The 26,211-nt window shown below is 38.7% G+C and overlaps 1 protein-coding gene across 4 annotated transcripts in view; it reads right to left on the bottom strand.

Moving 5' to 3' along the window:
* map4k2 (mitogen-activated protein kinase kinase kinase kinase 2) overlaps positions 1 to 26,211 on the bottom strand; it is a 47,970-nt gene that overhangs the window by 17,944 nt on the left and 3,815 nt on the right. The window contains exons 2-17 of one of the 4 annotated variants that reach the window (XM_042400990.1): positions 17,649 to 17,706; positions 15,711 to 15,801; positions 15,314 to 15,378; positions 14,229 to 14,284; positions 11,931 to 11,978; positions 11,783 to 11,825; positions 11,569 to 11,641; positions 9,670 to 9,801; positions 9,411 to 9,473; positions 9,153 to 9,234; positions 7,459 to 7,575; positions 7,217 to 7,295; positions 2,738 to 2,796; positions 2,569 to 2,618; positions 1,775 to 1,813; positions 1,288 to 1,321 (exon numbers count right to left, since the gene is read on the bottom strand). In XM_042400990.1, coding sequence (XP_042256924.1) covers positions 1,288 to 1,321; positions 1,775 to 1,813; positions 2,569 to 2,618; positions 2,738 to 2,796; positions 7,217 to 7,295; positions 7,459 to 7,575; positions 9,153 to 9,234; positions 9,411 to 9,473; positions 9,670 to 9,801; positions 11,569 to 11,641; positions 11,783 to 11,825; positions 11,931 to 11,978; positions 14,229 to 14,284; positions 15,314 to 15,378; positions 15,711 to 15,801; positions 17,649 to 17,706 — 1,089 coding nt within the window. Of the gene's footprint in view, positions 1 to 1,287; positions 1,322 to 1,774; positions 1,814 to 2,568; positions 2,622 to 2,737; positions 2,797 to 7,216; positions 7,296 to 7,458; positions 7,576 to 9,152; positions 9,235 to 9,410; positions 9,474 to 9,669; positions 9,802 to 11,568; positions 11,642 to 11,782; positions 11,826 to 11,930; positions 11,979 to 14,228; positions 14,285 to 15,313; positions 15,379 to 15,710; positions 15,802 to 17,648; positions 17,707 to 26,211 lie in introns of all 4 variants that reach the window. The other 3 variants (XM_042400989.1, XM_042400992.1, XM_042400991.1) reach the window with 3 other exon arrangements.

Genomic DNA, 26,211 nt, shown 5'->3' with positions numbered 1-26,211 from the left:
GATGAGAAATGTTCTTCACTAAACTCACATAAAGATCCCCTCCAGACATGTTTTAAGACATAATCTTCTTTGAATAATAACTTGTGTCTAATGTCGTTTTATTTGCAGAAAAGTTCACTTACCTTGTTAAAACTCTTAAAATGACAAATTACTCCTTCTCCCTCATTGAAAATCCAAAATCTATGAATATACAAATATTCTTCATTTCAAGTGTTTAACTCACAAGATCTCCTACTTCAATTCTCATGAGCATGTAATATGATATTTTGAGCACAGGAAAAAGATTTTTTGGAAGCACATTCATTATACTTCATATAGAAATATTATTTTCTAGTATTCGATGCAAAACTGGACAGTGTACAGAGATTAAGAGAGGGCAAATTAGTAAAACTGAGTGAGAGTGTGCTTCTACGGCAAAAACACAAATACATTTATTGAGCACTAATTTTTTTGTTTGCTCAAATGAAATAGTTATTTGTTCTTTGTTGTATTGTTTCTGTGGCTCAGGAGGTAGAGCAAGTTGTCCACTAGTCAGAAGATCGGCGGTTCGATTCCCAACTCCTCCAGTCTGCATGCCAAAGTGTCCTTGGGCAAGATACTGAACCCCATATTTGCTCCTGATGACTGTGCCATCAGTGTGTGAATGGTTAGTTTCCTCTGATGGGCAGGTTGGGACCTTGCATGGTATCCCCTGTACCCATTCAGCGTATGAATGGGTGAATGTGACTCATAGTGTAAAAGCGCTTTGAATGGTCAGGAGTCTAGAAAGGTGCTATATAAGCACAGTCCATTTACCATTTAATAATTTCTCTACAAAATATCATTTGTGCAGAAAATATTTTCCTCTTGTAGCTCAGAATTGAGACAAACATAATGCCATACAACCCTAGTTGGTTTTGTATTGAGTCTCTCACTGAATATTATTGGCTGGAAACCTTTTCAATCTGTGACAAAACTTCACAAAATTCACCACTGATCAGAACCATGTGTTTGAAACATATGATAAATATTTAAAAGTTATGGTGACAGCAGGGAATCTGTGAGCAGTTGTTGACGGTATTTTAAGGAGTATATGAAAATATCACAAACACAGTAAACACTCTTGTTGAATTTATGGGTAAAATAAATCTATTTGATCTATTCTGTTAAGTTGTGTTGTTGGCATTTTTAAGTATAATTCATTTTTCTATTTTGCAGGCATATACTCATTCAAACCCAGGTTAGAACTAGTATATAGTATGCAATTGGAGAACAGCTTTGGTGTTTGGCTATATAGTTCCTACTCACATCAGTAGATGGCGCCCTCCTGATGGTTAAACTCCTGAAAGACAGAGGAGAAAATGTCCTGATCAGCCTCTGACTAGACAGTTTTGCAAAGAATCAAGCCATCCGATGAGATCCAAATCAAGCAACGTTGTCAAGACAAAAAGCTGGACAACAAAAGGCAGATGCTGAAAATGCTGTGGGCAGCACAAAAACAAAAACCACACACCAAAAAAGCAGACATAAAAAGCACAAAAAGCTTAGAACCAGTGGGTTTGTGGTGAATCACATCCAGATCATGAAAAGTACAGCAGGACTTTTTGCAGGTTTGGGGATGAGATTAAAGAAGAGGAGAGTGATCACAAACCCACTGATTATGTCAAAGATGTTTAGCTGACATTTACAAAATAATATAACAAGCACAGGTTTTATTTCAGATGAATTCATGTGGAATGGGGAGGGGGGAGGACACTGCTGTTAGGAGAGGCTGGAGTTGATGGACGTGGCCTACCTCAGCTGCAGAGCTTGCTCCACACATTCCAACAGGCTCCTGCAACAGGAAGACCTGGTGTTTATCTGACTATGGGCCTGAATGGCCGATAACAATGGCAGGGAAGGAACCGGGAGTTGACTTGTATTGGTTTCTGAAGTCCAATAATGATGCTGATATTTGAAATGAGGCTATGGATTGCTGATATATTGTGCCAATATTTAAGAATAATTCCAGTTTATTCCTCTCTCAGGTCTCATAGTCTTATCCATCATTTCTATCAGTAATAATAACACTGAACTCATCAAGTTGATAGTGAAATGTATTATACACGGTTAAATTTACTCTGTTTATCAAACATGGCACCTGTGACCGTTTTCTTTCCATCTCACCAAAAAAATAAGGTCATATACACCACAGGAAATCAAATAAAAGATGATGTAGTCATTAAACATTATATTAACTGTTACTGCTATTAATATCCCTAATTAGTAATAATGCAACAAACACTCTCTCTGTAACTACTACTAGCAATAATGATTACATAACTTGTTGGCCCATTATAGCAGTCTAACTTCAAAAGGATCCATCATGTAAATCAAACAGCTTTAATATTCACATTCTCATTTCTGGGTTGTGCGTTAGTGCAACAAATCCTCAAATTTCCTCTCAGCTCACTGTTGACTTATTGTAGAACTCAACACATTTCACAGTTGACTTTCATTTATCAGATTTTTTTTCTGTACAACTCAACAGTGATAAGCTTTTCAATTTTCCATACAAAATGAAGTGAAGAGGAAAACAGGAAGTCTTACGGTGAGTTGTCTTCATCTCCAGACAGACTCCAGTCGTCATCATAAGAGCCCTGCTGAAAGAGGAGCCAAAACACAACATCTGGTCATATTCACGTATACTCATGTATGTCACAAATACTCATGTATGCCACAAATATACATGACAGTCACAAAAATATCAGTGCATTACCATATCAGGATAAGGTTCTGTGACTTTCCTCATCGGGGGCCCAAACTTCACTTGGTCAACTGAAAAGAAAACGTAATCAAAGTGAAATGACTGCTTTATTCACACAGAACAGAGTGTTTTATTAGAGTAAGTCACCAAAGAGCAGGCCAATGTCCTCCCAGACTATTGATTAGCACTCACTCTCAAGTGCATTGATTAGCATTAGCTGTGGCTAGCCACAGGATGCACTCTGCAGCCACACATCACCTATCGTGTCAATAATGAGCTGGCACTATGTTAGACTGGCACACAGCTACAGAGCTCCACACGGTGTAGCTTCTTTAGCTATTTCAAGGTGTGATGGTAATGTGATTATAATGATGCAGCTTTTGTTATTGTTTCATGCACAATAACAAAATGAGGGTTGTCTATAATCCAGATCCAGAATGCAATATTTTTCAATATTAAAGACAAAAGGTTAAAAACTAATTCACATACAATCTGACTTTAACGCCTTAAAGCGACACTATATAAATACACACTACAGCACTTCATTACAATAAAGGACAGTTATTGCTCATTTCTGGTATCCCCTAACTGTTTTACATCACTGTTAATTTCTTCTTAGTGTTTAAATAACATGATAAGACATTTAAAGTCTACCTCCACTCAAAAATGTGTTTTGCTTTTTTGTTACTACAGTTAGATGTTTGAGCTTCTCTGTGTGGAATGATGTATGTACAGAGTTTGTTTCCACCTCCATCTGCTGAAGGAGGAAAGTTTCTCTCAGCTCACTTTACATTTCAGTTGAGCACGTGAACCTACGAGCATGATTTGTGACATCACAACTAGTTTGGAGCCAATCATGGTCCAATGTTCAACTTACACTAGTGTGATGTGAAAACACAAACACTGTGAATGGACTTTACAGTGAAGTAGGAGATATCTTGTGTCCAGCAGGAAAACTTTTAAAATGAAAAATATTTGCATATTCGTAGATTCTGGAATTTTTAATAAGGGAGAGGAAGTAGATGTCACTTTAAGGTTTTTAACAAGATAAATTGAACTTTTCTTGTGGAAAAAAAACATATTTGACACAAATTATTATTCAAAGTAGAGTATTGTAATATATATCCTGCTTTGGTTTCACTGATAACTTGATGTTGATGTGATTAACAGGAGGAAGTGGGTCCTCCTGTAACTATGATAAACTTACGCTATTGGTTAAAAGTTTGACTTTGAAGCACCAGATGAGGAAATTATTCAACCAGAAAGCAGAAGTTGCTGTATCGACTCGGCTCAGTCAGTTCTCATGGTTTTGCTGAATGACTGCATCAATAGATGAAATGTCTTTCCAAATTTTTAAGTTCTGACAAGTTTCTGCAGTTGTTTTCTGTACAGTTTAGCAATGAATGGGAATAAACGAGTCTGATGTTTTAAGAAAATTGTTTTGTCCACCTTCCCAAAAGCCCAAAATAGTATGAAAACTTGAAGAGACTTTTCAATTATTCGATTACAATGATCTCTTGTTGAGTGGTAAAGCAGTTGAGAGCTGATTTGAAAGCTCCGCGCTGTGTTAAAATCTAACTGAAGCCAACAACTTCCCCAACCTCTTCTGTAGTGCTGTTTTTTCAGCATGATGCCATGCTGTTGCATTACTATTTATATTTCCTGTTGCCCTCCACAAACTACTAGCTGTCTTACCTCCCCTGATATTCAATGTGTTTATTGCATTATTTTGTTCTCCACTTTATCTTTAAGGGATACTTCCACAATTTTTCAAGTGTGTCTTAAAACAACAGTCAGGTGTCCATATGAACAGTGAAAGAGGTTTTCCTTGCTGTAATCATTCCTCCTGTTCATACTGGATATTAAAAGATCCCCTTCAAATGTGTTTTCAATGTAAGTGATGGAGGCCAAAATCCACAGTGCGTCCACACAGTCATTTAGTACAAAAATGTATTTAAAAGTTGATGTGAAGCTTGTATGAGTCTTCAGCAGTCTGAGTTAGTCATATCAAGTGGATATCTGACACATTTACAGTCTTTTTAGCATCAAATTCCCTCTTTGTGTGAAGTATAGTAACAAGAAGAGGTACTTTGGCACTAAAAAGACTGTAATGTTGAAAGATATGTACTTGATTTGACTCATTTGGACGCTGAAGCTTCATATTAGCTTCAGATAAACTTTTATATACATTTTTGCACAGAAGGAGGACTGTGGATTTTGTCCCCCATCACTTCCATTGTAAGTGGATTATGAAGGGATCTTCTAATGGTCAGTATGAACAGGAAGAATGATTACAGCAAGAAAAACATGTTTCATTGAAATTGTTTGATACTAGTGCCAATGCAGTACCTGAGCTGCTGTACCAAATACTAAACCATCTTTGTAAAATTGTCTGGAATTGGTCAAACTTTGATATTTTGATTTAAATCTGAAACAGTTTGATAAAAGGGTAAGTGAACAAGATCTGGTTGCACATTTGATGCCAAATTTCAGTAATTCACATTTTCTGATACAGGCACATTTTGGCCAGTACTGAGGTTCACTACTCAGCCTTATTTAGTGGTTATATCAGCCTCCTGAACGTGTTAGCAGTAGTTACAGCAGTAGCAGTAGTAGTGTTAACCTTCAGCCCATATTTGTCAGACTGACAGGTGTTATGTGTGCTTGTGGCTTGTCTATGAATAGTGCACTATATGTGTGGGAAGTTGAGGTCAACACCAGACTCATTTATGATATGGTACTGGGCAGAGTGTGAAGACAGACAATCACACCAGAAACACTTGCACTACAAGAGGCCGACAGGCAGTGCAGCGATATGAAGTCACTCAGGCCAGAGAGCACATAGAACTACCACTGTCTGTCACACACCAATGGCATGTTCTCAGTGCCATCCTCTGACGCAGCCTCCGTCCCACATGTATGGACGGGTTATAGGACGAGGGCAGCCATCAGCAGGCTGACTGAGAGGCTTTTGTCCTCAGTCGTATTATGGAGATTACAGCACTGAATACTGGGGGTTACAGTGGACAATGAAGCCACTCTTCAGCAAGTACAACCAACATACAGTATATTTAGACATGTGTGCATACAGTCACAAGCACTGCCATCACTGTACTTTCACATACAGTGTTTACACATGTCAGAAACAAACTACAATCCTGATTAATATTTAAGACAAAAGAATACACAAAAATATGAAGAAGATGGAGGACGGAGTTAAAGAAATAGTTCAACATTTTGGGAGATAAGTAGATTGACTATATTTCAGAGAGTTAGATGAAAAGATGTATTTCAATCTCATGTTGGTGTGTTACGAACAAAGCCGGAGGCAGTTAGCCTAGCTTAGCATAAAGACTGGAAGTAGGGGGAAACAGCTAGCCTGGCTCTGTCCAAAGCCGCCACATTAGCAGCTCTGTGAGGCTATACAGTGGTGGTTTGAGCTAACTGCAAACGTCAGCATGCCAACATGCTCACAATGATATTGTTCACATGCTGATATTTAGCAGCTGGACTGTTTACCAAATTCACCATTTAGGGTGCTAGCATGCTAACATTTTCTGCTTTGCACTAAACACAAAGAACAGCTAAGGCTGACATTAATTTGATGTGTATTTGACTTGATGGAGGTACTAGATGAAAAGTCAGGGAATCACCAGAGTTATTACATTTAATCCTGGGGGTGCATCAATGTGTGTATCAAATTTCATGGCAATCCATCCAAAAACAATGGTTCAGACATTTATCTCAAAATCACTAGAGGAAAAGTCAGAGGATCAGTCAGTAGGATTCATCGTCTGGGGAACATGAATGTCTGCACAAAATGTCAAGGCAATCCTTCCGATAGATGTTTCATATATTTCAGTCTGAACCAAAGGGATGAACCAACCAGCTGACAGATTGACATCTATGGAGCCATGCTGTTGGCCTTACTAAAAATACACCTATCAACACCACCACTGTCTTGCATTTGTTTAATCCATACACAAACAAAAATGTTGAGATTAACATGATGGATCTATTTCCTGACAGGTCATCCATCCGCCCAGCACATCTGTGACGCATCTCCAGCTATGGGGTTGCCAGATTCAGTGGGTGGTCACATGTTTTGGCTTTGGTCGCTGTACAGGCACGGTGGTAACCAACCTGCCAACCTCACTGTGAAGCCAAGGCTCCAAGAAGCTAACCCTAACTCCCCCTGAAACCATAAACTCATTCTTACATTTCTGTTTGTTTGGGGCATAAGTGTATTTCCCAATTGTTGAACAATTCTTTTAAATGGAATACATCAAACTTTGGGATGTATGTTCATCAATATCGGTATCATTTTTGTGCATCAAATACTCAGATTGGTCTAGGACATGTTTAGCAAAAAAACTGGAAACATCTGCCTTCCAACAAATCTAAAGATCATCAGACTGACATTTGATTCAAAATGTCATCCTTTAAATCTGTTGTGCATGTGTGTATGTGTGTGTATGGGTGTGTCCTCACATTGTTCCTCAGACAGGGTTCTCTCCACAGGCAGGTGTTTCCCTGCTGACTGAATCTTGTCAGGAGCCACTTCCCCAACCTGTCAACACAACACTTTTATATAACACACCAGCAAAAACCCTGAATCAGACTTTTTCTATCCACCAGCTCTGACTTTACAGAACACATAAATATCTGATAGCCAGTCTGTCCACTTGTCCCTGCCCTGGTATCAGTTCTGTTTCGGTCCTTGCAGCACTAACCTCCAGTTCGTTGTCATCTATGCTGTGTGTGGGGCTGTTGTGGAGCTCAGGGTTGTTGGCCATGTCCAGCAGCTCAATGACCAGGTTACGGGTCAACAGCTGTGTCACAAACGGATGCTGGAGGATGAAGCCACAGACTGATCATGACTTTGAACACTGATCAGGAAACTACGTTGATGTCAGAAAATAACCCAAAATGGTGTCAAAGAAAACCTCACAATACATATTAACTAGCCTTTTATCAATGTTCAAAATTTCACTCTATGGAAGGACATTGCTATACTGGTTACAGATCTCTATATCACCACTAACATATCTGCTTTGTTCAGCAATTTAAAAAATGTCGACAAGCGTGGTTGAGATGGATGCAATAACAATTCTTAAGTCAACATATTTCTTCAGTCGTTGTGAAAAACTTTAAGGTAACTGCTTCTAGCAACTGCTGCTGTAGCTTGAAAATGATGCCAGCAGGACGGATACATCACTGTGATTGGTTAGGGCAAACAAAACAACAGAAATCAGTTAACATGAACATGATGGCAGGCTAAATGAATCGTGTAAAACTAAATGGCCTGATGAGTCTGATTATCAGGCTCGGACATTGATGCTATGCTGGTTGGTTTCAATGAAACTGAAAGGAGGACTGCATGTTTGCATTATCTGTAGGATGCAACATGTTGCCTGTCTTCCACAGAATTAATAATTCATGCTCTTGATTTCTGTCTCTCGCACTCACGCCACCAAAACACATCTCAAATAGGATGAAGCTACACAGCCAGTCTATAATGATATATATACAGCAGCTTGTATGAGTTTACTACAGTGAGAGGAAGAGGCAGAGCTTGAAAGCTTTTGTCTATTAAATTGAGACCACATATTGCTAATTTGTGTGCATAAATTATCGAATCATAAATCATACTTTTTTTCTCTGTGACACCTTCTGGGATTTGTATGAAATAAGACAACTATTGACAAAAACCTGCCATAACAGCTTATTGGGTCATATTACATATTGAAAGTCAATCAATCAAATTGGAAGTTGTGCATGCAATAGGAGGAGGTCCAAATGAAAATGAAATTAAAAACTGCACAACAAAACTGAGCAAATCTGCATCATGAGAGCATGAGTTATGCTGCATTAGCTACTAGCAATTCCTGATCACACTATACAGACAGCAATTACCCGGATTACACTTGATACTATAGAAAGCCTGATAATCATGAGATGTTATAAGGAGTGGCTTTTTTTATATCATATCTAAACGTATTAATGGATAAAAAGAAAGAGTTCAGCTGACTCTGGCAGTGTGTGTTATTGCCTGTGTCTTGTGATTTGCAGAATTGATGTGTGGCATTTGTGAAAAATTGTTGGGTCATGGGGGGATAACAAATATTACATCACAAATTCAAATGCTGTTCATATCTGCATTATGTATTCCATTTAGTTACATGCCTATTGTTCTGGGTAGCTTCCACTGTGACCATATGGAATTGGGTATCTTGGGAATATGGGTATGAATGTGAGGCATTAATTTCCATGCTCTCTATGAAAAGAGAATGACCTTTTCTGGAAAAGGTTAAAAATAGAAGTCTTCTTCTATTTATGAGTAGTGCATATATGATAGCGCCTAAATGAAGACAGATGGTTTGCTAACTGCTTTTCATTAATGACAAGCTGTAGAGAACAAGCTAACCTGCAGCAGTGTCTCAGCTGACGGCCTTTTACGAGGGTTTTTAATGAGCGACATCTTTACAAAGCTTTGGAAACCTGTAGTCCTGCACAGACAAGGGGCGAGAGAAAGCAACAAAGTCAATTAATTGTTAAAAAAAGGAATATTGATAAGATTAAAAAGTAAAAAACAGGAATATCACTTCATGTGCTGTGTGACTTCAAAGGAAATAGTTTCAAAGAGAGAGAGAGAAAAAAATGCAGTACGGACAGTTAAACTCACCACTTGGTTTTATCCTTTAGTCTTGGAGGCTGGAAGTTGCTCTTGGACATCAACATCAGCGCTCTGAAACATTTTTTTAAATGTCACGGGCTGGAAAATGTCTTAATTGTTTACGTGCAGTGGCCGCTCACCGATAAAATGTAAACCAGGCAGCCAAAATCTTACATAACACATATCTGTACTGTTTATATCTCTGCTTTGACACCATGCAGAGTTCATTATTTCTGTGTCTCCAGTCGTCGGTGCTGTGCTGACTCACCTCATTGGGTGGAGGTCAAACATGGGGGGCTGGAGCTCAGCCAGCTCGATAGCAGTGATGCCCACAGCCCAGATATCACACAGGTGGTTGTACCCACCCTTCTTCTCCACTGCTGCCACCTCTGGAGCCATCCTGGACAGATTACACCAAGGAGGAGGAGGGAAATGTCAGTTTTAACACTCCTGAATAGGAAATATACACAATGTGAAGCAGACACTGGCCTTTTATTAATGCTTTGGTATCAATTAGTCATTGTAGTCCACCTGATATGACAGGGTTTGACTGGTTAAAGGATTTTTTTTAAAAAGGCTCAGTAATTTCCTGAAAGAGTTGGGCTCTGCAGTATTTTATTAATGCTACTCAAACAGTAGGAAATAGTGCATTTGTTGAGGACTATTTTCAGCAGTTGAGTATCGAGTATTTTTTGCAGCAGGACAGTGTGTGTGTAGGATTGAGAAAATAAACACAAGTGTGTGTGTTCAGTGTAACGGCGTGGCATATTGATGTGTTTTTAATAGTTTTTGGACAACAATGGAGATCTATGACACAGAGGAATAAGATATATCAGACTTTGGATACACAATACAATTACTAGGAAACATTCATTCTTGGTTTGGGTCATTTCATTAGATTTGTTGACAATAGAAGGAAATTGAAGCTAAATGTCCATCCTATTACCAGGTAGAGAGGCATTAAAGAAGTAGATCAAGCATTCAGTCACACTTGATGTACTTTGAAACATAAATCTTTGACAACAGTGTCTGGGAAATGTTGGCTTGCTCAGAAGCCCTTCTTTGCTTGCTGAAACAAAGTACACCCCAGGAGGCTTAGGACTGAGCCTTATCTAAAGAGCAGCTGGCTGGAGGAGATGGAGTACACGTCCCACAACAATCCCTGAAACATGTTTGTGGTACTGGCAACTTTTAGTGGGTGTGATTTGATTAAGATGGTGATTGACCCTGATCAATTCATGTCATATAAAATTTACCAGTTTCCAACTTTTCAACTGGATACTGTCCAAGTCACATTGATAATTACGACAGAGAATGTTCTGATCTGTACAGCACTCAATAATACAGAAGAGTCTCCACACTAAAGTTAAAGTGGCACCTGCAGTTGTTTGATGGCATTAAAATTTGCAAGGTGTGACCATGAAGGAGTCAAAACTCCAGCAAGACTGGAAGAACAACTTTATTATGAGTCCAACACATTTTGGCTCGAGGCCTTCATCAGAGTCAAGGTGTGACCACGGAAATCTTTCTCATCGCTAAAGCCGTGTTCAAACTGACATTAGCCCTGCACCAAAAAACGCAGCCCTCTCATTCATTTGAATGGGGGCAGTGGGAGTGCCAAAGCAGAAGGCTTCAGCAAAACAACGCAGGGTTGACCAGCAGAAAAAGTCGATTAGGCTTAATGAAACATAACGTGACGTCATCTGGACAATCACACACACATAAAGGTGGAGTTGTAAAAACCTGTCTTTGAGTATTATATACCTCTTTTGGTGTCTGCGAATCTTCAAACTCATAGATCTGTTACTCAAAGTGTTGTTTGAATGCATTCCTGTTTTCGGTTTGAATGCCATACCAAGTTCCATACCACATGATGTGACTGTGGCATAAGGCAAGGACACTATCAATTGTGGGTAGTGCAGTAGCCACGGTTTCTGGAGAACTAGGAGTAGTCGTAAAAAAAAAGTAAATATCTCTGTTTCCATCTTTTGCATGAATTTTGATCTTTTTTTGTCTAAGGTTTTGTTGTTGTGTCGTGTGGAAAACTCTGTATAATTATCATTTTTCTGGCTGTAGAAATGGCCAAATATAAAGACAAAATATTGCCTGTGATACTAAAGGCTGTGTGTTCAATAAGGGCAGGTGAGTGCAGCTGCATTCATCTTACCAGTAGGGAGTTCCTATGAAAGACTTCCTTTTGGCCACAGAGGCACTGATCTCTGCTGCCACTCCGAAATCAGCTGGACACAGAAGAGACAGACAAGAGTCAAAGCTGACAGCAGGTGAAATCCAATATAGACAGTCTAATTAAGCCTACTTAATGAGTGTGAGTAGTGTAATGGGTATTGCAGATGTGCACGTGTGTCTAGATCACCACTGACCCAGTTTCACGTCTCCTCGTTCTGTCAGAAGGATGTTGGCTCCCTGCAGAGACAGCATACACTGATGTTCACGCATGACAAAACACATCATCGTAATGTATGATGAAAATAATGTGACAACTTAACAAAGCTTAGAAAACTGTTGTACCTTTATGTCTCTGTGCATTTTGCCTGTTTCGTGCAGGTGATACAAACCCTGGAAAAAACACAGAATGTTAATGAGCAGAGCTTCCTGTTTCACCATGCTGATTTAATGGTTGTCAACCATCACATAGGCCTTAGCCTGTTGGGTGGGGTGGTGGGGGGATTCCAACACTCAGAAACATTACTCCTAGAATAGTACTTGGCTCCAGGTTTTCTGTGCGTCAGCTAATTCCAGGCAGTTTGATTAAATACAACGTTAGTTAAAAGGGACGTGTTCTGCACATTTCCAGGTCTATATTTTTAATCTGGGGCTCTACTGGAATATGTTTGCACGATTTACAGTTCAAAATACTGCTTATTTATCTTATACTGGCTCTTTATGCAGCCCCTCAGTTTAGCCTCTGTGTCAAACAGGCTGTTTTAGCTCCTGTCTCTTTAAGAACCCTTTCCCGAGGAGCCCACTCTGTTCTGATTGGTTAACTTCTGAAAGCTGCGTCACCCGCCGTCTTCCGCCAGCTCCACAGACTACGTCAACAAATTAAATGAAACATAGTAGTAGGATTTCACTACTTTTTTTTGTGCTTTGCTCAAAATGTCAACTCCTCAAATACATCCCTTGACACCCCTACTCCGACCGCAATTTTGGAGGATCAAATGAGGACTCAGCGACCAAAGCTGTTTTTCTGCAGCTGAAAAAGAGAGAGCTACTGCGAGTGAGCTGCGAGCATGACCGAGCTAGAGAGAGACGGTGTGGCAGTGATCCAGCAAGGAGAGGGAGCAGCGATAGAGAGGATGAGAGAAATAAAACATTATTTTCTGATTGTTTCATGGCGGTTATGATATAAAGCAGAAATAAATAACCATCAAACACTCAACAGATGATTTACTCCTCTGCATTTCTCTCTGTGTTGGTTCTGTGGTGTTGGCATTTCAAATCTGATGTCTGCAGTGCGCAATAGGAGGATCAATTGGTGCATGTCAAATGAGAGGCGTCAATTATCGCTTTCGGTGCATTTGGGCCTTAAGAATCATGTGTAGTATATCTTTAGGTTTTGGTGAGCTGAAGACAATTTTTCACCCTGGTGGACAATAAAGATATATTCTATTCTATTCTATATAAATAACAGAAAATCACAAAAAAGTATAATATCTCCCCTTTAAGAATATCAATATTAATTCTAGTTGGGAACCTTTGTTGCATGTCATTCCCCTCTCTCTTTCTGAATTGCCTGTCTGTATCTCTATTGCTACAAAAAAAACCCAAAAAACTACTCTAGGCAGCTAGTTAAAACATGGGTATAACATAAAGACACCTATTAACAAATTAATACAAGGAGATAAATAGTATAATAGTAACAGAATAAACAGTAGCAACATTTAAAGTAGTAGTAGTGGAGGTAGTGCTACTTGTAGTAATACCATTAGCACAGAGTACATCATGATGACAACAATGACAAAATTACAGAACTAGTTGCACCAACAACTATAATATATAAAACCCTAGACTAGTTTACTGTTCTTATTCTATTTATTTGTGTATTTCAGATGTAAGTGAAGTAACCCATCATGTCTTCTGCAGTAGTAGTACTGATTCCATATGTGAACGCCACAATCATGGTTTAAATTAATCTATATGGGTGCAAACACACTAAAAAAACAGATTTGAGAAAAATAAAAAAAATAAAAATTGGATTATGAAAAGGAAAGCTTAAAAAGAAACCAAGAAAGATGGAAGAGAATTTGCAAAGCAGGGCAAAAGGTACACAAAAATGTTTGTATATAAAGTTGGACTGCAAAGGATGAATTCAAAGGCAGTGGACTTGGGAACAATTTAACTCTAATCACTCATAATCATTCTGTTTATTTAGATATGGTGCAAATGTCACCAAAATACGGATCAACTAAGAAAAGTGCATAATTATTTCCCGCTTACCATTGTTAATTTTTTCAAAACAAAGGCAGACAAGACTTTTGTTGCATTAGTTGTTTGCAGGGCTTCCCTCCTTATTTATTCAGTGCCAGACTCTCCTGTGGTCTACCATCCTGATTATCCAATAAAACCTTGCAGTGAAGATATGACCACTCAATAACAGAATAGAGACTGCCTGGTATGTTTTGCTCTGGACTCTGTTATGCTGCAGCAGCATTTACCTCTACAGTATAGTTAGTGGTCTGGCAAGGTTAAATACTATTTAGCTCTTCTGTGGCTGGGAAAAACATATGACTCATTCTCTCAGCAGTGTATCTTTAGAGATTCCACAATGCAACAGCAACAAGCTGCCTCTCAGACAAAGAGTCTTACCTGGAGAGTTTCTCTGCAGACATACGCTATCTGTTTCTCCTTTAATGGGCCCGTCACTGTGAAGAACAGTTTGATTAATAGCTCATACACTCAAGAAGAAGGGGGGAAAAGAATGAACCTGCAGGTGTATTTCCAAAAATAGAGAACTGGCTCTTAAAAGTTCATTGTGCCGACTCTTATATCTGTTTTACAGTAATTAAACAAATGTTTCCAAATGAACGTGGTGATTATGTCTGCTGTCTTACCCAGAGTCAGATCAGTTTCATACCTATGCGTCTAGAAATAGGTCCAGAATATATTTAGTCTAGCTTAGCATAAAGATTGGAATCAGCGCTAGCATATCTCTGTCAAAACAACTCAAAATCTGTTTTTTTACATGCTGGATCTTGTTCATCTTGTTAGAAGTTGTGCAATCTAATAAGACAACTGTCCAGTGTTTGGAAGAGGGATTTTATTTTTGACAAAACTAGGCTAGCTGCTTCCCCCTGCTTCCAGTGTTTGTGCTAAGCTACGCTAAACACATTCATTTATCATTTATTCAATTATGAAAAGCAGTGTAGGAAAAACTATAAATGTCAGCTTTATTGATATAATTTTAACTATGAGTCACATATATCAGAACTCTCTGACAGCTAAAATATCTCCCACAGAGAACTACAGAAGTGTCAACAAACTGCTGGTAAAATGGCGACAAACCCACCATCACTCTCAGTAACATGTTAAGAAAGTACTGTATTACAGTACTAAATCAGCCAGGTAACATGAAAAAAATTGCTAATTAAGGCTTAATTTCCATTTTTGATGTGACTGAAAGGCTAAGGGAAAACATCTTTGAATAATCTGTGAACAACAGGGGGTTCTTCCATTGTTCCCATTCTGCCAACAAGGCATGAATGCAGTATTATATCTGTACTGGAAACATGAAATTGATAATCTTTTTCATCTGCTCTGGGTAAGAAACAAAACAAAAACAACAATTTTTAGCTGCTACTTTAAAATTATACTTTAGCACATTTTGAAATGCAGATAATACAAAAATTTGCTTATGTGGTACATTCAGAATCTTATTTTTTTTGTATTTGTACCATGGTAAATATCCTGAAGTGACCCTCCACCGCAGTACTCCATGCAGATCCACAGCTTGGTGTTTCTGGAGAGAGACATAACTTTTATCTTGCTGTTCGACATGTGTTCTGTTTGCAGGGATTGTGTAGAACAACACTGTAGCACACAGTATCACTAGAAAATACCTAAAAGTTGACACTCCCTAATGTTATGAAGCTAATGCATTTACACCCACTAACACATACTTCATCATTCATAACCTGCTGCACCAACAATCTAACTAAGCACTAGAAAGAGTGGGAGAGGAATCCAGCAGCAGTGTGGGGAAATAAAAGTCAAATTCCACATATTTAAGTCCACCAACAATCCCAGGAATTTCCACACATCTGAAGAGGACAGGCTGACAACAGCAAGCACCTGTGGTAGCTGCCGAAGTAGGCCACAATGTTTTTGTGCTTGCACTCCTTCATCATCGTGATCTCCTGCTGGATGGAAGTGATGTCATCACCTGAACAGACATACGGTTTAGTCAGTGTTTTCTTACAACAGTCTGGTGTCAGACAGTGCAGAGTTCATACAGCTGCAGTGAAATTATAGAGCAGTAAACCATAGGGTTAGACCTGTTACTGGTATATGAGGCTGATGTTTATTGGATGTTTATTTAACAGTAAGTCCGTTGGCATGCTATTGATCTAGCATGACACATTGCTGGTAGTCAGCATTAAGCTTTAAAAACAGTACATGTCGTCTATGAAACTACCATGGAATTCACTGGTCACCCTTTTAAGGTTAAAGCTGAAAAATGCAACTTTATTCAGTCTCACTGCTACCTCATCCAACAGTGCGAGATGACTCAAATGGTGTAAGAACTGCAGTAAAATATCAGAGTTGTTGGAATGTTGAATGGAAGCCTGAAGGTCAGGCTACAACTGGAAAAAGTACCAGTATACACCAGTACCACTATTATACTACAGATTTTGAAGTGTGAAAAAACCCAAACATGGTGTAAAATGTAATAGGCTGTTTTTTCCTCCAACATGTAAATGGATATGTTAATAATTTATTACTTTAAAAAATGGAAACTTTAACTTTAATGGTGCCATCCATTGCTTGTTTGCTGTCTTACCCAAATGCCACTTCACACTGAGCGTTAACAGCATTGTTACAGTTTCATTTTCATGTCACCCTTTGCGAGATGGGTATGGCTATGAAGTACATAAATAAACATGACACAGCTCTAACCGCCTGCCACAGTGAGACTGTTTTGGACTGACGACCAAGGATTTCACCATATTTCTCTTATGGTTGTTAAATTTACTCTGGAACATTCCTAATTCACACAGCGTGTCTGGGCCTTAAAGACAGTGAAAAATACATTTTCCAAGCTCTAACCTTGTCTCCCTGTGTTAATTATGAATGTATCCCTAATACATGCTAAATATGTGTCAAACTTTTTTTGAGTATTTCTACATCAAAATCCCTCTTTTCTTTTCCTATAAAACCTGAAACTATTTTTGATGACTCATCTTGAATTTGGGGGCAGTAACATCAATGTATCCAATCAAAACCACACTGATCATATAAAAACACACTTGTTAGCTAATAGGTAGCTACCAGAGCAATATCTGAGTAGGAAGTATGTGTGGATTTCAGATGGCAAAAATTTAATTTAAATTTCCAAAGAATGTGGTTAAGGGTCTAATTTATGATTTTACCCTCATCATCCACCTCCCAATCAATGTTCCAATGTTCAATCTGTAGCTAGCCTAAGCGGTCATGTACAGCTCAGTACAAAACTAGCCTATACAAGTACTGCACATAAGTTTAATAGTTCAGCACTCTATTATTTACAACAAAATTATGAAATTATAATTGTTTCTGTAGGTCTTTTAATATGCTTTAATGAGTAGTGAGGAGTACTGCTGTTAAAAGCTACTGATTCAGTCAGTGACAATGTTTACTCAGTAAAGTCAGTTCACTTCACAAGATTTGCTGATAAAGATTTGTGCAAACATGTACTAAACACCTCTACTGAACACAAAGACACTCTGATTTCACTGTGACTTTAACATAACATCACTGATAGATCCAGGATATGTTAGCTTAAATCATCTTAGCAAAAAGACTGGAAACGAGAGAAAACAGCTAACTGTTCTGTCCAAAGTTATCTAATGAAATTGATATTGATCTTCTCTTCTGACACATGTATAGTTCCCAAAATATCAAACTGTCCCATTCAAAATCCACTTCAAAGCCAAATTATTAAGATAAAGAAAACATAAATCAACCTGTAGCAGCTGTTTTGCAAAGAAGCAGTTATGAGCATGTTGTTTCAAGTTTGGACTGTTGACATACCAGGGTCGAGCTTGACAATCTTGATAGCTGCCAGTTCAGACGTCCTGATGTTACGAGCCTGGATGGAGATGAAAAAATACAACTGATTATGTAATATGTTAATACAACCATATATATTATATTCTACTTTTTCTGTGAGGCCATTGATTATGTATAGTTAGTACAGGAAGAAGGGATATTGTATATCTCCAACCTTTAGGCTCATGTAACCTGATTTGAAGTTGTTCTTGTAAATGTAGTTTGATATTTACATGCAAGTAAATGTAAAGTCAAGCTTGAGTAACACATGAAGCATACTTTATATATCATCTCCATCATTTTGGCTTTTGTGTGCCATGAATGTATTAAGGAGAACAATTTTTCTCCCTATAAACATTATTAATAAAACTGCACTTATGAAATGTTGCACCAGCCAGTGTGTTCTGCATCATTTCATGTCATATTCTGAATGGTTGGTTTGTAAAGATGGGTCATAACAACAGTCACATTGTGAGAATTTGGTCTTCAATTTCTGACACTGTCAGATTTTTGCCTCAGGCTGTCTTTGGTCACCAAATTGGTCATCATTTGATGTGTCTCACAGTGAGATCTAGGACACTGTTTTGGATTGACGACCAAAGATTTTACCATGTTTCTCTCACAATATTGTCAACTTTTGTCTCAGACAGCCCAAAATCACACAGTGTGAAGGAGAATTCACATTTGGACTAAGATAATCTTAGCCTTAAGAGGCTTTTGGGAAATGGGGTCTAAATCAAGTGTTTCCAATCTTCTTCTGGAAGACTGGAAACTTGTTAGTCCTGTGCTCCCCTTGGCGCTATTGGACTGACCCTCAGATACATTACATTACCTTATGCCAGCTTTACACCAAACGACTTTTAAGCGATTTCACTGTTGCAGGGAGTTTTTCTAGTTGTGGCGTACTCGCATCATCTTGATCGTTTGGTGTAAGATGGTCATAAAACCTAGTACGAACAGTCTTAAGACAGTCTTTTTCACATCTTGATGTTCCAATAAAATCAAACATGTTTAATATTATCTGAAGTTTTAAGCCTTGGATCATGCAAATAGTGACGTTCAATGACGTGAACATTGTCAAGAACCAATACAACAACCTTCCTGTTTGGTGCTCTCTCTTTGCAAAATTATGATACATTGTCCTTAGATGTGAGAGGGTGTCAGACTTTACTTTTTTAACAGTTTTTTCAAAGTCTTCTAGTGCATGGCAGGCATTACACTGCCGCGGAGCAAAAAAAGAGACATTTCATTGCACAGCCTGACTTCAATATAGTAGGAGCAATACACCATACATACAATATGTATATTACACACTTTTTCTTAGTATTTCGGTGCATTGTTTGCCTTTGTTTGATAGCAACATTGTAGAGGTGGCAGGAAATGAGGGAAGAGACAGGAGGGATGACATCCAGCAAAGGTCCATGGTCTGACTCCAACTGGGAAAATTGCAATCACATGGTCAGTGTGTGAAATCCCAAGGCCACTAGAACACCCTGACATACATGCATTTAAGCACCTTCACCAGACCCATTCAACTTCCTAAATCGCACAAGCAGTATCACTTTAACCCAGCCCAACTTATGTAAGATTCATAACACTACCTGCTAAATATTGCTCGGTGCCAGGGGAACACACCTCTCCTTTGTTCTGCAAAACAATGTGGTTGGGAGTCATCTATGGCAAGGTGCTCATGCAGATGGGTGTCTTGCTGATGCGTGTCTTTGGCAAATATTATTCTTAGCCATGCAAAATGATATGTAATTGATCTAAAATGTACCTCTTTCTCAAGGAGATTGAGGTTATGCTTTAGTTTCTTGGCTCATGACACCTCCAGTCAACCCACAGAGCAGACGGGGGTGCTCATGTAACAGACATATATGTACCCATGCTGTGGTAGAATGTATTATTGTGGTTTTGAAAGCCAGACTGATGTGCCTTCACACAGCTGGTAGCAAGCCGCTCCATGCCCTAGAGAAAGCACGCCAAATTATATAAGGATATTGTGTTTTGCACAACATTGCAATAAAAAATGGTTTTGCGTTACTGAAGGCAGCACCCACACAGGACATGCTCACTGATCCCTAACAAGGAAGAGCCTCTAAGATCCATGAATCATTGGGCAACAACTCATTGCACAAGTTTAATCCAGGCTGTGAATACCAAATTTATTCGGAATGATTAAGTTCAGAGTTTATACATTTTATCGGCATGAGGATATTGGGCATCAGTTAGTAGGTTAGTTGGTAGCCAAACTGTCAGAAATTTCTTTTAGTGTGGCACACGTTCTGCACACACTTCAAGATGTCCTCCTTGTTTTACAGGACTGCATTGCAGATCACTTCAGGCTCCAGCAGGACTTCAGTATCCATACTTGTCAAACTTTTCTTTTTACTCTTGGGTGCTGCATTTCTGAATTACACATGACCACAAATGGAATGGAAAACATAGCCTTACATGACAACTCTCACAAATGCATAGTTACTAACTCACCAACACACAACAAAATGCACACTTTTAAACACACTTGCTCACGAACAAGAACTTATAATTTCAGTTTTTGTTTTATTTCTGTGCAATGACAAACATCTGGCCCTTGCCCCATGGGATTACAAGACACCGCTATTTTACAAAACATGCATCTTCTCATGAATGCGCATTTGATCATTAACGTGCACTTACTCACAAACATGCATTTATTCAGAAACACACATTTATCCACAAATGCTCACAAACGTGCATTTACAAAGATGTACTTACAAACACACGCTTACTCACAAACTTTCTCATGAGCTTGCACTCACTCACAAATGTGCACTTACTCATGAACATGCACTTATCACAGATGCACATTTACAAAGATACTCTTACTCACAAAAACGTGCTTAATCACAAATGTGCACTTACAAACACACATTTACTAGTGACAGTGCACTTACAAACATGTACTTCATTACGTTAAGGTGGCTTTTATGAAGATGAAACAAGCAAGGAAACCAATGTGTGTGTCAAAGTAAAGATGTTTTGCAAATCAGATGTGACACACTTGTGCAAGCAACTTTCTCAAAAAAGGAGACGTTTCAGAATATACATATATTCTTGCATGAGGACCGTTGTTGTTTGATCTATCACCCACTAAATTTTCCTAACATAGTGTCTGAAGACATTAAACAGTGTTTCCCCTAGGATGACTGCTTACAGGATAAAGTGAACTCAGCAGCCACACATTTCTCCGTTTAGCATCTTCAGATTATGCTAACCCATTGTTGCTAACTTTGGAGCTAACTCCCTTTACTTTTCCAGCAGTTGGGGAAACAACAGATGAGTTTTCTTGGTATTGAGAAGCTGCATTATTTATTAACTGAAACACTGTAGTCTATATTGTACATTTGCTGCCAGATTGACAACTTACTGCTAACCTTTTCCTCTGCTCCGCTCGCATTCACCATCATTTTTCTACCACTCGCTCTCTCACTCAACCACTCACTCGCTACGCAAACACATTACACACTGCCCTATTCCTTAAAAGGAGCTGCGGTACAAAGAGTTTCCCAGGCAACGACACAGAGGTTAACTCACGATACAGCGCTGCACAGACTCCCAAACACTACTGATTTAATGAATGGGTATTTGGCGTTATTTTTGGCATTAAAAAAATATTTTTCTTGGCCTGGCGGGGGTTCTCGTTGGCCTGGCAGCCCGCCAGGACTGTACAATTATAGGGAAGACACTCTTAAGACTTGGTTGGAGCTTTGCCACTTGCCTGATTCATCAAGATAACAATACCTGGGCAAATATCCAACAGCTCAGTATGCTATCTTGATGATGAAAGATGTATAATTAGTTTAGCCTGCTATCTCACCTTGGCTTTAACCTCATATTGATTCCACTGCATGGGCAGTATCGGCAAAGAGAGTTCTCTCCTACTGGCTGTCCCAGACAAGCCCCAGGTGGGTCAAAGTCAGATAGACTGACTGCAGTATCACTGCACTATGGAATTTTCCTTTGACTGTGCGAGTAAGACTAGCTCACTGCAAGGGTAAAAAGGTCAGAGTTCACCAAACACATTAGAATTCATTATCTAAGATCCATGAAGATTCACAGAATTTCTTTTAAAAAAAGATCTAAAACGTACCTCTTTCTCAAGGAGATTGAGGTTATGCTTTAGTTTCTTGGCTCATGACACCTCCAGTCAACCCACAGAGCAGACAGGAGTGCTCATGTAACAAACATCATATATGCACCCATGCCGTGGTAGAGTGTACTATTGTGGTTTTGAAAGCTAGATTGATGTGCCTTCACACAGCTGATAGTAAGCTGCTCTATGCCACAGAGAAGGTACACCAAATTATATAAGCATATTGTGTTTTGCACAACATTACAATAAGAAACGGTTTTGCATTACTGAACGCAGCACCCACACAGGACATGCTCACTGATGCCTAACAAGGACCAGCCTCTAAGATGCATGAATGATTGGGCACATAGCAAAAATTTAAGACAAGATAGAAAGAGAGAGAGATAGACAGAGAGAGAGAGAGATGTACTGTAGTGATTAGTGCTGGGAAGTTCAAGTTTTTGAGTTGTCTCAGTACACTCAAGTCCGAACTTCTAAATGTATTGAGTATTTCCAGTTTTCTGGTACTGGATGTTGCGCACCTCTCAGGCCACTATAATAAAGGACACTCAAGTTTATGGGTTTATATGTACTAAACGGCCATAGCGCAGCAGTGAGGCAAGTGCATACAGCTATGGTAATACCCGAGGGTCAAACATGTGTCAGTTAGTCACATCCTGCACTGCTTAAAGCAGCTAAATGTCGTCACATAGCACTCAAGTTTATAACCACAGCTTAAGGTTGTAATGCTTCTATTTTTTTTATCATTGGCAGCTTGTCTGGTAAAATAAAACAAAACATCATATTTGTTAGTGTCAGACTTTAGAGTGCGGGTATATGGCTACTTCCTGGAGACAGTACATATCAGTACAGACCTGATATGTATCAAACCCACATGGCACTTTAGATTCATTCGTTCATTTTGATAAACAATTTCTTTTCTATGAAATATCCAACTAGCTTATCATGTAAACATACCGAAAACCAGCAAACAAGCTCCTAAAAATACAATAACAATGTTCCATAATGGATATTAACCTCACAATTTTTTAAGTATTGAATATTTCAGTCAAAACACAAGTGATAGTAAAACTAGTCCAGGTGCAATCCTAACCAGTTCAGGATAAAACTGTGACCAAAGTTTTCTCACAATAACAGGGAAAAAGTGATGCTGGATGTTGTTTCAAGGCAGTCATACTATGTTTTTAACTTCCCCAATTCTTCCTGGGAACATCAGTCATGCCATTCACTGACTGCACTGACGTCAGACGGACTGCTTTTTCAGTCTGGGCATCCACAACAAATGAAACAGCCACCGATGGGATAAGCAGGTCGCCTCAACACAACCTGTGGCTTAGCTGTGTTCACTTCCTGTTTTCTTTCCTGTTCTACCACAGGGCTTCCTGTGACTACAGTGATAGTAACGTCTGAGATGGTTTTTACACAGCAAAGGCTGAAATAACAGCCTGTCAGTGTTACGTACAGTGTGGCGGGTGGGAAGTAAAAGGTGGCTTCACAGGACTTTGATCAGACACCCAAATGGCCTCTGAGTCAGAAATGCTGTACAGTCTCAGGCTAAACTATTAACGACCCCATTTCCTTCTGAATGCAGATAAAAAGCATGGCGTGTGCTCTACATAGATTTAAACCAAGCAGACAAATTTTAAATCAGCCATAATTGATTTCTTGACTACTAGAACAAGCTGTAAACACAGCTTTGGCATATTATCATCTCATAAAGTTGTTATGGAGAATGTGTTAGCCAACAGTTTTATTTACATATCCAGCAGAAATGGAGCAGCAGCATTCATTTGGTGTCATGTTTCTGGATTTAAATCCAACATTCACTCTCACTTTACTCAGTCATTTGATCCATTGTTGATGCAAAATTTTGGATCAGAGCAGCTTTAAGGTCTGAGACAAAAGCCCAGTGCTGTACTACATACTGGAGCTGTAAAGCATACACTATGTACTAATACTGGAGGTGCACTGTTTGACTGTTTGTTCTCTAAGATGTTCCTATAGCTAAAACTCTACCCACAGTTTCTTCTAGATATGATCAGCTCCTTTATTTCTGTTAGTGATAGTGATAGACAACAGTGTTCAGTAACACCACTCTCAAAAATGAAGCAATCTCTGTCGCAATGCTGGTATTTATTACGGCATTTACCAATTTGCCAGTGTGCACTATGTTCTCACAACATGATTAGAACTAGTATCGTATGCATGCTGGACAAAGTGCAAATCAAATATGTGGTCAATCGGGAGATCAGTAAACCATTCTCACTACTTTAAAAGTGCAACATTGAACAGAACTTCACTAAAATCACACAAGCAGCCTCATCAGCTTCATTAAAATCTTTATCAGGACACTTCAAACATAGTTCTGGTCAATACTTTAGTTACTATTCTAAATGACTGCACATGGTATAACCAACTACTGATGCCTCATGCTGTCACATATGAGATGCCACATTACCACTGGTGAAACTAACCTAACCATGGGTTAAACTCACTGCAAACATAACCAACGCCTGTTTACACACATTCGGCCTTTTTAGTCATGCGGAACTGCACAGACTTGCCAAATGTGGCCAATCACTTGCATGGAGACATTTGTGTCATTCACATTATCATTCACATATCTATGTATCACTTGGGCTGGGTAATATGGCAAATATTTATAATATATTTGAGAAAGTTTTGTGGAGAAGAAAGCAGCAAAATTGAATGTGCATGTATTTGGATTTTTATTTACATGTCATTTTATACACAACACTGCGTACTACCTAGAAATGATAAGTGCAGGTTTAACTAACAGCAGCTTTATAATTGTATAATAAAATGGAATCACGAAATGTTGCTTTCCATTTCACAGTTTTAACAAAAACAAGCACACTATGCTAACATGATGACAGATAAATACGAGCAACACAGGAAATGGAATTCCACTACATGGTGCTGTGTGTGTGTGTGTGTGTGTGTGTGTGTGTGTGTGTGTGTGTGTGGGCAGACTGTTCATAACGTTGCAGTGATTTGTAGCTTCTTCCTCATAGCTGCAATCAGTTTTCATAAAATTTGGCATTGGAAACTTCTGTTAAAATTTAAATTAATATTGTTTCATGAAAGAATGTTTGATCTGTCCATATCTAATGTAATGACATTAAGTAAAGATGATGTGTCTAAATTATTCTTCTGATTAAAAAGACAATTTGGGAAAACCGTTTCAGAAGAAAGGCATACATATTGAGGATTAAACACCACACATATTATCAAAGCTTAAAAATATTAAGGTATTTTACAGCCATATTGTTCTGCCAAACTCCACATACTTGGCTATAATGAGTTAAGAATAATCCACAGTCTTACAAATGCCCACAACTATCTGAAAAAACTTCACTTCCGCAGCACAAAATATGCAGAGTGCAGACTTTGTAATCTACTCCCACATCTCTGAAATAATGCAGCTGGCAATGCAGCTTTGATTATGGCACAAATGAGAAGAAACACAATAAGGGAAATGAGCAGCTGTTTCTTCTCACAGCTGAAATCTAAAAGAAGAATCTAAATGAGCCCCCAGTAGAACAGTACATAGGCCGGACAAAGGCACCAATCTGTCCTCAGCGTTCCTTTGACTCATGATAAACTGCTCCTGTCCGCTTCCAGTGTCATTTCATCAGAATCACAGAACAAAAGCTTTCTTTCTAGAGCCTCTAATTTCTACCAACATTAAACAGTCATACAGGAAGAGACTAATCATAGAGGGCACTGGCAGTGATCTCACTATCTACATTTACTGTTAAATCCATGTGCCAACCTCATGCTAGTCTCTGTGAAAACATGTGAATAGAAAAACCACCACAAACGGCTGTCACGGACTCTTGATCTGTAAAACAGTGTATGAGAAGATATGAAACCAATCTCACACTTTATGCTCCTCAGCAGCAAGTCTGGCTGCTAGACTGCAGAGTGCTCACAGCGTTTACAGCCTGCTTTACTGTAGTCATGTAAAGAAGACGAACAGAAAGCAGAATCTCTCTCAGATCCTATGAAATAACATCTGGGTGTTTTAATATGTTTTGTTAAAGTCGAAATATGTTTCAACTTTTGAGTTTATGTAGAATTTTTTCTTATTTTCCTGTGTATATATTGATGCCACTTGTGTCCCAACGTGTCAAGATCTTTGCTTGGGAAGATTCAAATGAATAGCAGCAAGTTTGCTTTCACATGACTAATCAAGTCCCTCTTGATGTTAAAGGATACATCTGTTTTCATTCTCATGTCAAGAAATCCGATAAAAAAGACCAAAAACAATGTGTTTGTCTCTCAATACTTCCTGACTTCCCTAACCTGTCTGTCCCAGCCAATCGGTTCCTCCTGAAGATGTGAATCTGTTAAAATAGCTCAGTAATATATAGTTTCATTTTTTTT

This window comes from Thunnus maccoyii, chromosome 22 (genome assembly GCF_910596095.1).
Source record: "Thunnus maccoyii chromosome 22, fThuMac1.1, whole genome shotgun sequence".
Taxonomy (NCBI): Eukaryota; Metazoa; Chordata; class Actinopteri; order Scombriformes; family Scombridae; genus Thunnus; species Thunnus maccoyii.
This window is presented reverse-complemented; position numbering and strand designations above follow the sequence as displayed.